The sequence below is a fragment of the Euphorbia lathyris genome, chromosome 3 (assembly GCF_963576675.1).
Source record: "Euphorbia lathyris chromosome 3, ddEupLath1.1, whole genome shotgun sequence".
Lineage (NCBI taxonomy): Eukaryota > Viridiplantae > Streptophyta > Magnoliopsida > Malpighiales > Euphorbiaceae > Euphorbia > Euphorbia lathyris.
In genome coordinates, this window is record NC_088912.1 from 57,494,656 (window position 1) to 57,511,525 (window position 16,870).

The 16,870-nt window shown below is 32.5% G+C and overlaps 1 protein-coding gene across 2 annotated transcripts; it reads left to right on the plus strand.

Moving 5' to 3' along the window:
• Positions 1-3,254: 3,254 nt before the first annotated feature.
• LOC136223474 (uncharacterized) lies at positions 3,255-10,935 on the plus strand. 2 transcript variants are annotated; one of them, XM_066011495.1, is made up of 2 exons: positions 3,255-3,970; positions 10,687-10,935. In XM_066011495.1, the coding sequence occupies exon 1, from the start codon at positions 3,341-3,343 to the stop codon at positions 3,941-3,943; it is 603 nt and encodes a 200-aa protein (XP_065867567.1). In that variant the 5' UTR covers positions 3,255-3,340; the 3' UTR covers positions 3,944-3,970; positions 10,687-10,935. The 2 variants fall into 2 exon arrangements, with proteins under 2 accessions (XP_065867567.1, XP_065867568.1); XM_066011496.1 differs by having other exon boundaries at positions 3,255-3,953.
• Positions 10,936-16,870: the final 5,935 nt, after the last annotated feature.

Here is a 16,870-nt window from a genome sequence, read left to right on the forward strand (position 1 = left end):
TAAAAATGAAATCAATAATCAACGTTTTTATGCAAAGGCCAATCTAATTCGTATTTTACCATCTCCTAATTCTTATTTTTCAGATTGTAATGCTTTTAATAGTTTTATTTTAGATATGGGTTCAGTAAGGTGTTTATAATTTCTTCTACCTTATTTGCTTATATCATTTCGCTGAAGCTTATTTTTCAGATTTTTATGTTTTTTAACAATTGTTGTATTTAGGATATAGGTTACTATTCTAGCTAGCAATCAACATTTTAGCAGCTTTTTTCATCTTCCTATTCTCCCTCTTTTGTACTCTTTCTTATGAAAATTGGTCCCTCTAAAATTGTAGTATTCTTAGATTTCCTCTATAGACTTTCATTTGGGTTCGATTTTAGTTTGATTATGGGTTTGAAATACCCCTTCTATGATGGATTCCATCTACCATGGGTTCAAAGGTATACATATGCATTTATGGGTTCAATTTTCTACAATCTCTTCATTACAATCTCGCCCTAAGCGATTTTAGTCATTATGGGTTTTTTATTTTCCTTTTTCTCTATAGAGTTGGTTCTTCTTTTTTCTTTATGTGTTGGATCTACCATGGCTTCAATATATTTTCCCTGCATGTTCAAGTTTTCTGATTTCTTCATTTTATACTTACTTAATTGAGTGCCTGTTACAGATTTTCAATTGAAAATGACAGCATACAGAGAGTGTAAGATGATTACAACTATATTTTTTAGCCTTGAATTTAAATCCATTGTCCGGTTTGAATTCGCTAGACGTAGGTAGCATTCGGAGTTGGATACAACTATTTTTTTCTTAGTTCAGTAGTTGTAGGAATATATGACTATTACCTAACATGTTTTCTTAAATTTTTCTTTCTCAATTGTTTCTTCTCTATTGTTTCTCACTGCTTTCTCAATTGTTTCTCTCTCAACTACTTCCAATTGTAACTTCTGTAGAAACTGATTCTTTTTCTTACCTCTTTTTCCCTCACCCTTAATATGTTTCCTCAACTGCTTATTACTATTCCGACTTCTAAAAAAATAACGCCAAAAACCTTAACTAACACTTGCCATTTTCATTTACGGAATTTAGGTAATTGGGTTGCGAGAAATTGTCAAAAGGATATTGAAGAGATTTTGAAAAGGTACTGTTTTTGCAAGAAATAAAGCCAGAATTCTAATGTGTACTGCTCCATCTACTAATTGATATTTCAATTTTATTAATTTTTTATATTAGAGTTGTTAAGTAAATGTAAACAGAGTTTAAAATTGTATATAAATATTTTTTTTCTTTGCTGCTAAGTTAGATTTGCTAATTGATTATCTTTATTTGCTGCTAAATTTTATTTTTATTTATATAAGCCATAACTTTCATAAATAGGTACTTGTAGTTATCATTCTCATTATTTTATCATCTTTCTTTAGAAAGAGAATTTATGACTAACGATTGTTTTAACTATTTTCTTACTGCTTTAGCTTAGGGATTTCGAATTTCACAGATTCATTTGGCTAAAGATTATTGATTCAAATGCATTTTCGCTTAATTTTACATCAATTTTTTTTGAACTACTGTTCACTCGGACTGAAATCCTCTATATTCCTGCTATTACACTTGATTTTTGTTGAATATATTCTTGCAAATTTTGATATTTTGTATCTTAAGATTTATGAACACCACTGGCAGCAATATTGAAGGTAACATATTGAATATGTGTCCAAGTTTTTTATCATGGCAATTGTATATGTCATTAAAGTAATTAATCTTTGTTGGCAAAAAAGCATTTTAAGACCCCTGATCTTTCATTTTTTGGTGCATTAAGCTTCTAATTTTTATTTGGACACATTAAATCCCCGATTATTATTAAGCCCTTGCTTCTCAAAATGGTTAGTTGTGAATATTTAATTCAATGAAAAAAAGCGTTCATTTCATCCTTTGAAACTATATTTTTTACAGTTCGAAATAAGATTTTTATAGTTTTCCTATAGCCACATTACATATATTAAAAACTATTTCGGACTATTAAAAATAAAAATCCAAATGCATTTATATTCAAAGCCACTCTGTTAACCGACTTTTATATTCAAAATTAACTTTTACGAGTATAAGGGGCTTAATGTGACAGAAAATAAAAGACCAAAGTTTTAATATATCCAAATAAAAAAATTAAGGGCTTAATGTATAAAAAAGAAGAAGAAAAAAACTACTTTTTTTACCATATTTGGTTAACAAAAACAAAACATATATACTTATATTTAAAATATAATTTTTAAAGAAATATTTAATAAAATAGAGTAATTACATTACTAAATTTGCTTATATTTATTTATTTTGATATGCAAAATAGTATACAATATATTTCACAACCATTAAACTTTAAATTGTTTTTTATTCTTTATTTCAAATATATATGAATCAATAAATAGTAGTAAAATTTAGGGACAAAGAAGATTTTAAAATATTCCGTGCATTGCACGGGTGTTTAACGCTAGTATTGCTTAATATGTGAATTAAATTCATGTTCTGAAGCAAATATTAACTTCGCATATTGCGAAATATGCGAAGTCAGACAGAAGGGAGAAAGAAGAAAAACTAAAAAATTTCTAAGTGTTATATATATTAAGGATATTTTGGAAAAGTCACAAAAAAAATAGTATAGATAGGTAATGGGTTGAGTAAATGGACTAAATATGTAAATAAGTCTCCCGTTTCACTCAATTTTGTAATTTTTTTTTATAGATAATCTTTTATAATTGAGCTTTGTTGAGGAGATTAATGAAAATTAATGGAATGTAAAATTTTAATTTAATTTTATTTGAGAGTTTTTTTTTTTTTTTGTAAATAAAGATTAACGGGAGTTGAACATTATACTTTTTATTAACTCTATCTTCTAATCTCTAAAACTAATCTTTTAACTTTCATTTATATTCAATCAAATCTCAAACAAGATTAAATTTTAACCTTCATTTCCACGTGGGATTAAATGCATCATTGGCTACTGAATTTATATGGTTGTCTCAAAATGGCAACTCAAATTCAAATTGTCTCAATAAAATCACTCAATTTTGAGATTTGTCTCAAATAGGTAACTCCAACAATTTTACTGGTTAAAATGCATCGAAATGATGCCATGACTAACACATGAGCATGAGTTAACTCAGATGTTTAACCAGAACGATACGTAGCAACTACATGTCGGTTAGTTTTATGAAAAAATACTAAATTTTGCTTTTTTATAAAAATAGTTGACGTGGCTGTAAGGCTCAAACTCAAAATTGGGAAAAAAGAAAAGAAGAAATCTTCCAAAACCCTAAAATCTGCCCTTCTGATTCTGTATTGACCAACATCAATGGCGGAAACTGAAAATAAGGATAACCCTACATTGACCGCCAAACGTAAACTCGAACCGTTTCCAATTTCTAAAGACAATGAAGAAGAAGGAAGTCAAAACAAATATCAAAAGCTCCAATTCCTCACCCACAATGATATTTCAGTCCCCAACGAAGAAAACTCTACCGGAAATATGCCTCTAGAACTTTCTAATATCAATTCCGGCTCCAATTTCTCGATTGGTGAAGAGAAAAGTGTCAGTAAAGCTCAGGCTGAAGAAAACGCGGGCGCAGAAGTAGACGAGGAAGAAGAAGATGATACTGATTTTGAAGATGAGGAGGAAGAAGAGAATGGAGAGGCAGCTGCTGTGGATAGGAAAGGTAAGGGCATAATGATTGAGGAGGAACGTGATGATAGTGATGACGACGACGATAATTCAGGTGACGGTGGAAGTGAAGTGGACAGTGATTGCAATGAGCTAGAGGATGATCCTCTGGCTGAAGTTGATTTGGATAACATCCTTCCGTCGAGGACGCGGAGGAGAGCGGTGCAGCCTGGGGTTTATATTGCTAATGATCTTGATAACGATGAGAATGAGGATGGCCATGGCAGTGATTCCTGATTCAAGGAAGGTTAGTCTTAAATTCAGGTTAGTAGTTACCAACTTCGGGGTTAGTAATTAGTATTAGTGATTTGGTGATACAATGGCTTAGTTTACGCGTTCATACAAATTGTTGAATGCTACCGGAGAGATTTTTCTTTAAAAAACTTTGATTAGACATAATCTTATCTTTAAATGCGGGATCTTGTATTATGCTGTTGGAGTAATATTTGGTTAGATCTTACTTGCAAGATAAGGGATTTTAGATGCAGTGCCTAGTTTCTGGTTTTGAAGTTCATTCAACCATCTTTGTGAAAGTTTCACTGAGAAAAGACCAAACAAGTAAATGATGCAAAGAATTTTAATGCATTTGGAGTTTCCTTTCACTAATGTTGGTGATTTTTTCCCTAGCTAGATTTCTCCAATATTTTCTTTCAACTTGAACTTATTTATTTTGAGAAAGTGTGCTTCAAGTGCAAATATGTTCTTTGGGAATAAACTAGGATGAAAAACTACTTCAGCTAGTTGCCATTTAGTGGGTAGTAATTATTAGTAATCCGGTAATCCTTTCTTGATCTTCCTAGTTGAAACTGACAGTAGTAATATAGGAAAAGAAAAGGTAGGAATGCAGAAAGTTCTCGATGCTGATGAGGCAAAATGAATTAGAATAGACCCTAAAGGATATCGTTATTGTTACAATTGTTATATTCTCAATAATTCCATTCTACCTTAGCAATAGAAATAAATGGCTACATTAAGTTAAATTGTGACCCATGTCAATGCAAAAAAATTTAGTAGATTCCTTTTATTTTGGTACTGTATGATCCCATAACTTCAAAATATATATTTTAACTCAGATCCAAGAGAAGAATCTTGAACATCCCTTTGGTATTTTCGTTCCATCCATTGCTCATATACCTCTCCCTCCTATCTTTTAAATTTCCTCTGGGTTTGCTTTCTTTTATTGTTGGCTATTTATGTGAAATGATGACATTTAGTGAGTATCTATTGCAACCTTTTAGTTACCCATGATGATTCTTTATTATCTTACTGTTTGATAAAGAAGATTAAGCGGTGGTTTCTAGCACTTGCAGAATAACTTCGTTGTTTAGAATTCTGGATTAATTAAGTTATAATATATAGGTTATATGCTATAAAAAGTGTTATTATGTGAACTAATAGTTAGACAACTTGTAATTTTGCATGTCTGCATTATGATTTGACTTACTATTTTGTACTATGAACATATGTCAGTTGTGAATAAGTTAGAGAGTTTTTGTTGAATCTTGTAAATTGATTGTTGATTCACATTGATAATTTCAAATTTCTATTTGACAATTATGGCTGCAATCCCAGTAGGCTCTTGCATCCTCAAGAAACGTGGGATTCATTTCTTACATTTTTCAATGCTGAACAAGTCCAGCTCTTTATTGCAACTTCACAAAATAGTAAATTAAGTTTCATGTGCTTTTCTTCAGCAGCCAAAACCATCCAGCGGGATATCCATGCCGCAAATTGTATATGACAATGTGGTAAAAAAATATAATTTGCAACCATTGACAGAGGATCATTCTCCATGAGATGCATGCTGCATATGTACTTATTATGGTTAAAAGGTTGCAAATTATCATGTTATGTATCTCTGTTATTGGGTGATGAAAGAACTGTCTATGCATGTGATCATAGTTGTTAAAGGCACAATGCGCACTAAGGCGCTAAGGGGTCCTGGAGCCTAGGCTCAAGGCGCACGCCAGAGGAACACAGACGCAGAAAATATATATATATATATAGAATACTCTTTTACTAGTTAAAGCATAAGCCAAAAAAACACACTTATGAGCACACAAACAAAACAAAACCACATAAAAACATAATACTAAATCATAAATGTCAAAAACACCAAGTTAAGTTCATACTTCATAGATACATTACATGTACTTAACGTCTTAACCTAAGTACCTAACTAATGCTACTAAACTAATAGCCATTCATTGTCACTTGATATTCTTCTGTGTGGGACTCAATGTTGCTTCTGTGGCTGGCTGCAATGCTTGAACTCTCTACACATTTTCAACAAAATTCAATCAAAAAACAATCACCTCAACTTGATTCACTTCAATGACATATTAAATAAGTACAGCAAACCAAATTAAAAGGCAAGCAAAAAAGAGAAGTTCAAGGATAACCAATTTAACTTTAACTAATATTTTAAGATCTAATAGTAATTTTTATTATGATCTCGATAAATTTCAGTATCCGGATGTCCCTGTGCTTAAAGGGTGTATAGTATGTGTTTAGATTCCATCAGTAAATGAGGTTGTTGGGCGTCGAACCTCAATTTTGGTTTAGAGAGCTCTGATATTATATCAAACTATTTGAACAAAAAATTTAAGCTAGTTCAAATGGAGTACTATTAATAGCTTTTATTATAATCTTTGAAAGATTGGTGAGTGATATTTCTTTTTCTTCTAAGTGCAAACTGACTTGAAAGTTATAGTGTGTAATAAAAGAAAGTCGAAATGGAAGTTATACCTGTTCAAGCAGAAGAAAGATGATGGGGAAATGGTCTTGAGAGACTGTCTTGATCATTGTCCAGTAACAACATGGATCAAAGCAGAAACCATATTATATAGCAGACATCTCTTTTTTCCTATTAACCCAGAAATATCAGTTAACAATGGCTTCTCATAACGCCATTCATAATATCATAATCTCTTTTCTCTTCCGAATTCGCCACTTTCAGATTAAAGCACACGTAGACCTAGCTAGGTAGAACAAATACGAAATGTGTTTACCCAAACCTTAAAAGAATGAATATATTAACATTCACCACATACGCACCTTGCAACAGAGCCACAAAGCTGCAAATTGAAAGAACACTCAGAAAGTTCATGAAGGTTCCTCCTTCAGAACAATGAAAACAAAGCTACAACAGAAAAATAGCTCAATAGTTCTCATAAAGGCTTTGCTAATGTTAGAGACATAAGAATAATCCTCGTATTGAAACTGTTTGAATTTTTAAAGGGGAAAAGAAAATTAGGAAACAATGAGTACAACAACAAACAGAAGCAACAAAAAAAAAAAAAAAACAAATGAGAACAGGGACACTTGTTGGAACACAACAATCTGAAATTGATATATTTCATTTTCTTCTAACGGTAAAAGCCTAAAACAAAAACTGTTTTAAAGGCTTTAACAAAAACTAAAACAATTGTAACATTTCATTACTTTTTTTTAATTGTGAAAACCTCAAAAAACTATTTCAAAACCAAGCATCATTTCCAATTTCACAATCTGCACTTAAATCTATTAAAAACAATATTTTTCATTCTTTTACAATTGTAAAAATCTCTAAAAATCTCTTTTAAAGCCTCTAAAAAACCTATAAAAATTGGACATTTTTCTTAAATAATTATAAAAACCTCTGAAAACTGTTTCAAGTTCAGCTGCATATTTTTATCAGTCATAAAATACAAAGTTAATGCAAATTTACATCTGAAAAACAATTCTTTAGCCAGATCACAAACAAAACAATGGCAAAGAACATAAGATGAAACATAAACTGCACATAGAAGAACAATAACTAAAAGAAGGAAACTTACCCAGAGGTATCATACTAACTCAGAGAATTAATGTGGGATTTATTTCATCCACAGCACTCTCGGCTATACCCTCCTATTCTTTCCTCAAGCCAGTGAGAATTAATGTGGATTTATTTCATCCACAGCACTGTCGGCTATACCCTCCTATTCTTTCCTCAAGCCAGTGATTTGTGGCAGCAAATTTTAACCATATAGATTAAGGGCCTAAAATTTTCATTTCTGCGGTAAGAGCAGATGTAAAATTAAAACCAATCAGGAATGCATAGTGCATAAAATACTACAATTCACATAGAAATCTGGAAATTGGAAAATGCAGACAATGGATTGATTTATTAATTAGTAAGCTCAGAAAAGTTTATCAAGACAGTTTTTTTTTCTACTTCAAGGCAAAATAAGCTGTAGAAAACTAATGAACCCTAAAACCGAATCTACCTCACATATGAATAGAGTCAAATAGGGAATGCAGAGAAATTATTCACCACATCAAAGAAAACAAAATGTATTTGTAGTATACATGAGGTGAAAAAATTACAGGAGCCTCTAACTGAATTTTTTTTTTTTAATTGTAGTATTATAACTTGTTTACCACATCAGGAGAAACAAAATTTACCTCCATATATCGGGAGGCAAAAAAATTGTGGGAACCTCTAACTGATTTTCTTTTGTAATTGTGAAAACCTCTTAAAAACAGTTTCCAAGCCTTTTAGAAAACCTATAAGAAATTGTGCATTTTCATTTTTCTTATACTTGTAAAAGCCTGTTAACAAACTATTGCAAAGCAATAAATATACAATGCAGAAATAGGCAAATATAAGTCTACTTAAAAACATTAGTTCCTTCATTGTCAAAGACAGATTTTATGATCTCAAAGAAAAAGCTCTGAGAGAAAAACCAGCAAAAGAAAAACCTACCTCAAATTTTAATACAGCCAAACAGGGAATGCAAAGAATTTATTCACCACATGAAGGAAAAACAAATTTACTTATATATAACAGGAGATGAAAGAAATTATAGGAACATCTAACTGATTTCATTGTTCTAGTAAATAGCCTCCATTTTATGGCTCAAAAAAGGAAAACCGAATTTTTAGGTGCTAGTCAAGATTGGATTAATAAATGTTACACGGCAGTGGTGAAAATAAGACTTGGAGGTTTTGAGCTGCATCACTTTTTAAATTAAGTGTAGAATTTTGTTGTTAAGATATGGCAGGTCTGTTTAAATATGCAGCTGATTTATGGTTTATAATACTTTCATGAATACTTTTTATATGTTGTGTATAGAGGCTACACTACCTATGCATAATATGAGCTAGGGGTGTAACGGTCTATTTATGGTGCTTATTAAGAATTTTGAACCAAACTAATTATTGCAGTTTGCAAATATTTCAAATTGAAAACCGAGCTTTGGTTTTTACTGCTTGTCAGATATTAATATGCAGTGGACCTTTAATTGGTTCCATGACATGGTATCAGAGCCTCCTTGACCAAGTGGTCAAAGGGTTCGATTCTGGCAACCCCATTTGTTGATTAAATTGCATGACAGGGTAATATGGGTCTGTGTTGTGCACGCTTCAAGCCCAGTGGGCATTCGCATGTGGGGGTCTAAAATGGTTTAAACCCAAAAATTATAACAATAATAAATTAATAAATTATAATCATGTGGAAATTGGAATTAATATAAGATATATTTTCATGAAGTTAGATTCAAAGTTCAAATATGAATATATAACCAGCCTAAAAATTGTAAGCACATTATTCGAATTTTATAGAAGTTGGACGGTTAGTTCATTAAATATATATTGTTCATTTACTTTAGCTGAAATTGAAACCAAAATATAACTTAGAGTTAGAGCACTAGTATTGGCTTCCTTTTTTCATAATTAATGTTGGATTTTTGCAGTTTTTCAGTTTTGAGAAACTAATTTGCCTTGCCAATATATGGGGGCTTCTGGGTCCCAGGTTATATTTGGCAGTAGCTTCTTTTCATGGTTGGAGTTTGGTTGACGGTTGACAAACTCTAAGATGAGTTGCTTGGTTTATCTTATTGAAAATGTAGATTTATAGTCTCTATTCAGAACATCTATAGTGTGATTCAAATATGGATGTTTTACATCCTTATTCGGCTGTTCATAGTGACATTATATAACTAGATGGTAATTGCTGATGTGGAAAATTTGAGATAGAAGACCCTGCATGACCACCCTTTTCAACTCATACAAGTACTAGTTAAACTTTTCCCTTCTCTTCCTGCTTTTATGTTTGTTCCCTTGTTGGTCAGGAGAAGTAAATCTGTGTCAAGTAACTTAACAATAGAGATAGAAGAACCGACCCACTGCTTATAACTTCTAGAAATATCGATTTTTTTTTTTGAGTTGCTACTAGCTTAATCTCAATGAGCTTCAACAGGCACTTGCATGTCCTTGGTGCTTGTGTTGCCTGGATTTGAAGTTGTGGTATGCTTTGAATCAATAAATATTGACCCTCTTCAGTTGTGTGCATGCTGGTGACAAGTCTTGGTTTTTAAACTAAAGCATGCTCTTGGATGAATCAGGCATGTGCATTAAACCTTGATTTTTGAAATGGGGAACATTGTATGTGTGGTATTTCTGGAGTTAGCTTTTGATATGTATTTTTGTGCTAGTTACAAGCTAAGCTAAGCTAAGCAGTTTCCAGGATGTGGTGGAGGTTGAACTTAATCCATAGTGCATGCTGCAAGAGATTTCTTAGATTAGCTTAGCTTGTAATGTATTTTTCAATTCCAGGATGTGGTGGAGTTTGAACTTAATGCATAGTGCATGCTACAAGAGATTTCTTTAGAACTATATGACCCTTTTCAAGCCTATGTGATGGTGTAGCCCTTGATGAATTATCTGTTCTGCATGAGCATTTCTTTATGATATTTTTTTTTATCACTCCAGCCATAACAGGTTGAATGGCTGTCCCTAGAAACTGTTCCTTGATTCTTTAAGCATGAATTGTTGCATGCTGAAAGTTTATGTTTTTCTGTTACTCTGTTATTTATATTGTCTATTAGAAATATAATTGTTTGGTCCATCTCTAATTTGTTATTGTATAGTCTTTGAAATTGGTGATATCCAGCAGCTTTTGTACTGAACTCTCTGTTTTTTTTTTCCTGATTTTATCTGTGGATTTCTGATGGCAGGTCAACAACTCCATTATCTGAAGATGCAAGATGTCTTCCTGTAGTTGGTTAGTTTACTTAAGATACAAATTGATTTGCCATTAATGTTTTAAGTGATGCACGTGGTGCTGTTTGAGCACCTATACGATTTGTAAGGTTCTGTTTTAGCTTTTACCCTTAAGCTAAATTCTTCCCATATTAGCTTTGTCCATGGGCATAAATCAACTTGCAGTTAGTGTTTTAAGTAATCAATGTGCTGCTGTTTAAGCACCTTTGTGATTTACAAGGTCCTGCTTTAGCTTTTGCTCTAAGCATTAATTACTTATATTCTTGCTGTGTACTTATGTTAGTCCATGGGAATGTAGAGGTTTGATCTACTGGAATGTCATGAAACTTTTGAACATGATATGAAGTAGCTGTCGGCTGGGTAAGCTAAGATACCTATTAGATAGATGCCATAGCTTGGCAAGTAATGTTGTATCAAATGAAACTCAATAGTAACATCATATAAATGTTCCTTGTTCGAACTTTGGATGCATGTTGCTCTAAATCCAAGGTAATTTTATTATGGTCCCTCGATGTAGCTAATTATGCAGAAATTCCTTGAAAACTGATGAAGCTGAAATGGGAGTCTGAGTCCACCTTCATAAGAAAATAATTTGTCTTTTGTAGGACCATATGATATGATATGATATGATGTAAGATGAAATGGTGAATACTCATGTCATGTATGCATATGGTAGGCTTGTTGTCTCATGGAAAAGTTTAATATCATCATAAAAAATCCCCCAAATGTTGTCTTCGTTTATGTAGAATATATATTTTTGTTGTAGTTACAAAAATGTTGAATAAGCATCTCCCTTTCAAATGAGTACCTAATGTTATCTATCTCGTGTATTACAGTATTAGTAGCACAAAAAAAAAAAAAAAAAAAAAATTTTGAGTCATATACGTCGCCATTTAGTATGGACTGCCATCCTCAGTATTAAGTTTTTTTTTTCTTGTATGGACTGCCATGCCCAATATTAAGAGTTTTGTTTCCCAAATTTTCATGGGCTTTCATAACGTGAATAATGTGTCATGTCCATTCCCTTTACTGTTTGAGACGAATAAAGAATGGATATATTACTGAGGATAATTGAGTACATCAGATTCAACTACTGATCTCACAAATTGAGGAGTTGGATTCGAGAATATGAGACTAGGCCATGAAAATGATGATTTAGCTAACATTTGCCACGCTATATGCCTTTCGCGGTACAAATGAGACAGACACGTGTTGTCTTAAAAGTAGACTCTAGCAAGTGCACTGGATACAAGTAATATTTCAGTAAGTAGAGTATCGTCTCCTCAGGGATTGATGAATAACTTTAGGGAAAATTATAAAACTAGGTCAAATGGGAGGCCCATTTACATATTAAACCCATTTACTCAACCTACTACATATCTAGACTGATTTTGTGTGACTTTTCCATAATACTCTTAACCTTCACACTTCCTCCCTTACGCGAACGTTCTCTCCCCTCTTCTTCTTGGTTGTGCGAAACGGTGGCAGCTTCTCCATTAATGATTCCAAGACTTTTGATCTTCCTATCTTCCTTTAAATTCTACGAAATCTGGTTCATTTCTCCAAATCACAATGAATTTCTCTTCTTCCTCTCTTCATCTCTTGATTCTGCAACTTCCTAATCCTAGAAAACGAAGTCATGGTTCTTCATCTTCCATTTCCCGCTCGTTCGAAAAAATGGTGAATCTACGTTATTTTCATCGTTTTTTCCAGTTTATCATATTGGGTTCATCAAAAAATGTAAGTATATGCTGTTTTTTCTGCGTTTCCCCCCATAAATCTACTTAGCATATGCGGTTATCGCGAGGTCTTCGGGGAGAAATTTATCGATTTCACTTCGCGAAACGCTGATTACGCGAAGTTTGCGAGGTAATTCGATAAATTTCTCTCGCAGACTCCGCGAATTCTGCGTTTTGCGAAGCCAGAGCGTCACATTTCTCCTCGCAGACTCCGCGAAATCATTATTTCGCGAAGTCAGAGCGTCACATTCCTTGCACATTTATGTTCGCATACTTAGCGAATCGTCGTTTCGCGAAGCCAAATCTTCCTTTTTTCTGACTAACACGATTAAATTTTTCTGAAGGTGGTTGAATACGTAATATTCATTCCTGGAAGCCGGTGTGTTAGGGTGCCATGAGAGACATCCATTCGAAAACGCCTGGACTTCCATCCCTCTGTGGTGAATAAAAGGCTATGTATAATGAAGTGATTTGTTAGGAGTTTATTGTGGCAATCTTATTGTAAATTTTGATAATGTTATGATTTTAATGTTGGAATCCTTTGTTGTTTGCCATTTTTTGTTATATACCACTTTGCGAATTAGCTACAAAACATATCCAGGCTTCGCATATGCGAATTAAATTCATCAAATAAATCAAACTCTAGCTTCGCATATGCGAACTAAATTCATCAATTATTATGAACATTAGCTTCGCAGGCTTCGCATAATATGGAATTTGCGAAGTCAGACGGGAGGGGGCGAGACGCGCGTAAATATTGAGGGTATTATGGGAAAGTCACACAAAATCAGTCTAGATATGTAGTAGGTTGAGTAAATGGGTTTAATATGTAAATGGGCCTCTCATTTGACCTAGTTTTGTAATTTTCCCATAACTTTATCAGAAAAACTTTATAAAACAGGGTGCTCGTAGTAACATAGCTTCTTTCTTTGGTTGAAAAATGATTTTTTTATGGTTTTACTTGAAATGATCAAACGCTAATGTTGGTTTGTGACAATAGAATGGAGGAACAGGCTGAGCTAAGGTAGGAACAAGTTGCTTACAACATAACTTTAGCCTATTTATTCATGAATGCGATATAGTGAAGTCAAGGTCTTTGCTTTGGACTCACTTAAGTCAACTTCCGTGTGTTCTTAAGATCCTAAATCTTACTACAACTTCAAGCGTCCCTAAAGTTGGTTCTTTCTTGCATTACATATGAAGCAGCATTTCTATCTAGAAAACCCTTGATACAATCCCCTTATATTCCTATTTCGGGTCTTATAAGTCTGATGAGAGATACATGATAATGAAAGCAGTTCCCCATCATTCATTAATCACTAAGATAAATGTAATCAACATGCATTCCAAAACATCATCAAACACATCATCTGATAATAACATTCATTCATAAAAAGGCTAAGTATACTTATAGCACGAGCCCACAATTGGTCTAGCCCATTTAAATGACTACTCACTCATAGTGACGAGTGAACAGCCTAAGCTTGAACATTGATACTCCATCAATGGAGTTCTTCAAGTTCTTAGAGAGCTTTCTCTCTTCAAAATTATCCGAAAAAGAAGAAGTGTCCTTCCCACTACTGTTCTCAATTTAAAGGAGGGAGGCTCCAAAATAAAATTAAACTAAAATATTACAAAAATGATCGTTTTTTTAAAAGGTCGAAATGTTCTTTCACTCAAGGTCAGTGATAAGCCCAAAATATACCTAAAATAGCATGCATAAATGTATTCAATTTCATGTGAAATATATATTAATTATATTATTTCGTTAAGATTTTACATTAGTATTTGTTATTTGTGTGCAAGGTGTTAATTATTTGGTTAAATCCAAATAGGAGCTAAAACGGAGCAACCTATTTTTATATTTTTATGTTTGTTTGTTTCGTACTCGTTTATTTCGGTTTTTATAATTTCGTACTCCATCTTTTAACTATCAATTTTTGCACAATAGGAACATTGTCCAATTTAAGTGTGGGAGGAGATAGTTCATTTATCCTAATTTGAGTACGAATATTTGTCATATTATTTTTGCATATACATTTTTGCCTACGTAAAAAAATAATAATACATATTACATATACTAAAGTAAAATATGTATACATATACTATTAAGGTTACATAAATTTACTAGAAATAGTTAAATATTTTTACAAGGGTAACAATATTGAATATTATTACAAATCTCCAGAACTATTTTATAAAGAAAAAGTCTCGAGGAACTTATAAGTAATAAATTCTTTATTTCGATTTTTCTTTTATATTATGCTAATGCATGGTAAATATAATTCTTATTTCTATTTTTCAATTAGGTTTATAAGCACTAATCAAACTAACATTTTTAGCTTTTTGCTCGGTTTGATTCCGTCTTACTTTAAATTCAATTGAAGTTTTTAGGGAAACTATAACTATAATACATGTTGATTTAAGTCAATATAGGATGAATGCACTATTTTTCTTTCCCATATTAAATTTTGTTTTATAACTCATATTAATTTAATTAAGTAATCATATTCTTAACTTTTGGCCACGGTTGCGACCACCCTTATCACGATCGAGGTATGAAAGGAATGTTAAAATAAAAATTAAAAAGCAAAATAATGTGTCTAAGTTTAAAGTCACAGTTGCGTCCACCCATGGCATGGTCGGGACCTCTTAAACGAACATAAAATAATAAATGTTTATAAAGTCACGGACGAGACCACCCTTATCACGGGCGTGACTAGCAAATAAGTTAACAAAAACCTAAAGTTCATATTAATTCATGGTTATATATTTTAGTATAGGTTTGGGAAAAGGAAATTTTGTGCTTATAAATGCCTTGAGACCGAAGATCAAAAACATGCATGCTTACACCCGTCCCGAATGCTTCAATATAAAAATCGCAATACAAGACGGATGATAAATCACTTTAATCCTAGCTAGTTTGATGTTTTGCGTATAAATTTACCTTAAAAAAATTTATTTTTTGGTTTAACTAATTTGAAAAGGGTTATGTGGAAATGTATTCTATTTTCAAAGATCGTTTAAAGGATAAATTTAATGATAATTTTGCTTGGGACTAGCAAAAGCTTAAGTGTGGGAGTGTGATAATCCCAAAATATACCTAAAGTAGTATGCATAAATGTATTCAATTTCATGTGAAATATATATTAATTATATTATTTCGTTAAGATTTTACATTAGTATTTGTTATTTGTGTGCAAGGTGTTAATTATTTGGTTAAATCCAAATATGAGCTAAAACGGAGCAAAAACGAGAGAAAAATCACATTTACGAGCTAAAAGCACATGCAAGATCAGAAGACCAATACGAGGAGTTGGGAAGCAGTCGAGACCGGGTACAAACACCCCGTGTCGCGACCGAGATTCCCATATCTCGGTCGCGACATGCTAACTTCAACGTTGGAAATGCCCTTTCGTTCAAGTATATCTCTCAGCCCCAGGTCGCGACTGAGATTCCTAAATCTTGGTAGCAACAACAGCAATTCCAGCACTGATTTCACATGTTTAATTCCAAACGACGCATCCGTTCATCCGGATAAAAGCGACTCTTCACCAACGGATACGACCCTTCAAACACCTCTTGGAATATTATAAATAGATGAAGAAGTTCAGAGTTAAATGTTGTTAAATGTTGATTATTTCAATGTTGTTATGTTGGTTGTTCTAGTTCATAGTTTTGTTACACAAACTTGTTATAAAGTTACAAGTTGTGTAAATAGTTTAAGATACAATATGTAGTTCTTATAGTTTAGAGTTCGAGTATTGTTCAAAGATGAGTTTACACTTTGTAATGATCGATCGTAGTCTCTATTTTGAGGATTCAGTGAGAAGAATTAGCGGCTGAAGCGCCCCAGGGTCTGACATACCTACGAAGTTTGAGGAAAGGATTGACAACTCGGAACTCAAATTAGTTAAAATTCTATCCATGTTTCTTCTTCTCTGTTAACTTGATTCGATTCATAATAAATTAATAAGGTATCTTTTCAATGCAATATATATTTTACTGTTGTTATTTTGGAGTCTGATCAGCGATATTCTCTAAAGTAATAAACTTGGTGTTTTCAATAAAAACCTTTTTACACAAATTTCATTTCCATGAAAACTTTGTTGAACACTTAAAAGAATTAGGATTTATGGATGATATGATCGATAGCTCAGCTTATCAGACATAAAACACCAATTTGATTAAGGTAGCGATCTTGCCCAACCGTAGGAAGATCGTCTGCAGTTCGAAGCCCGTTAATTGCGTTAATCGATAAATTGTTACATCTTAATAATCCGATCAAAGTTATAAGTTGCTTTCTTGCTTTGTGTAAACAAGTCTTGAATTCTATTTTGACCTAAACATAATTGCTATAATATGCAATATTAACTATAACCAAAATTAGGATTAGAAA

Bases quoted from the DNA above. Each gene is read 5' to 3' on its own strand.
- LOC136223474 (XM_066011495.1), top strand. From the start codon at position 3,341: ATGGCGGAAACTGAAAATAAGGATAACCCTACATTGACCGCCAAACGT.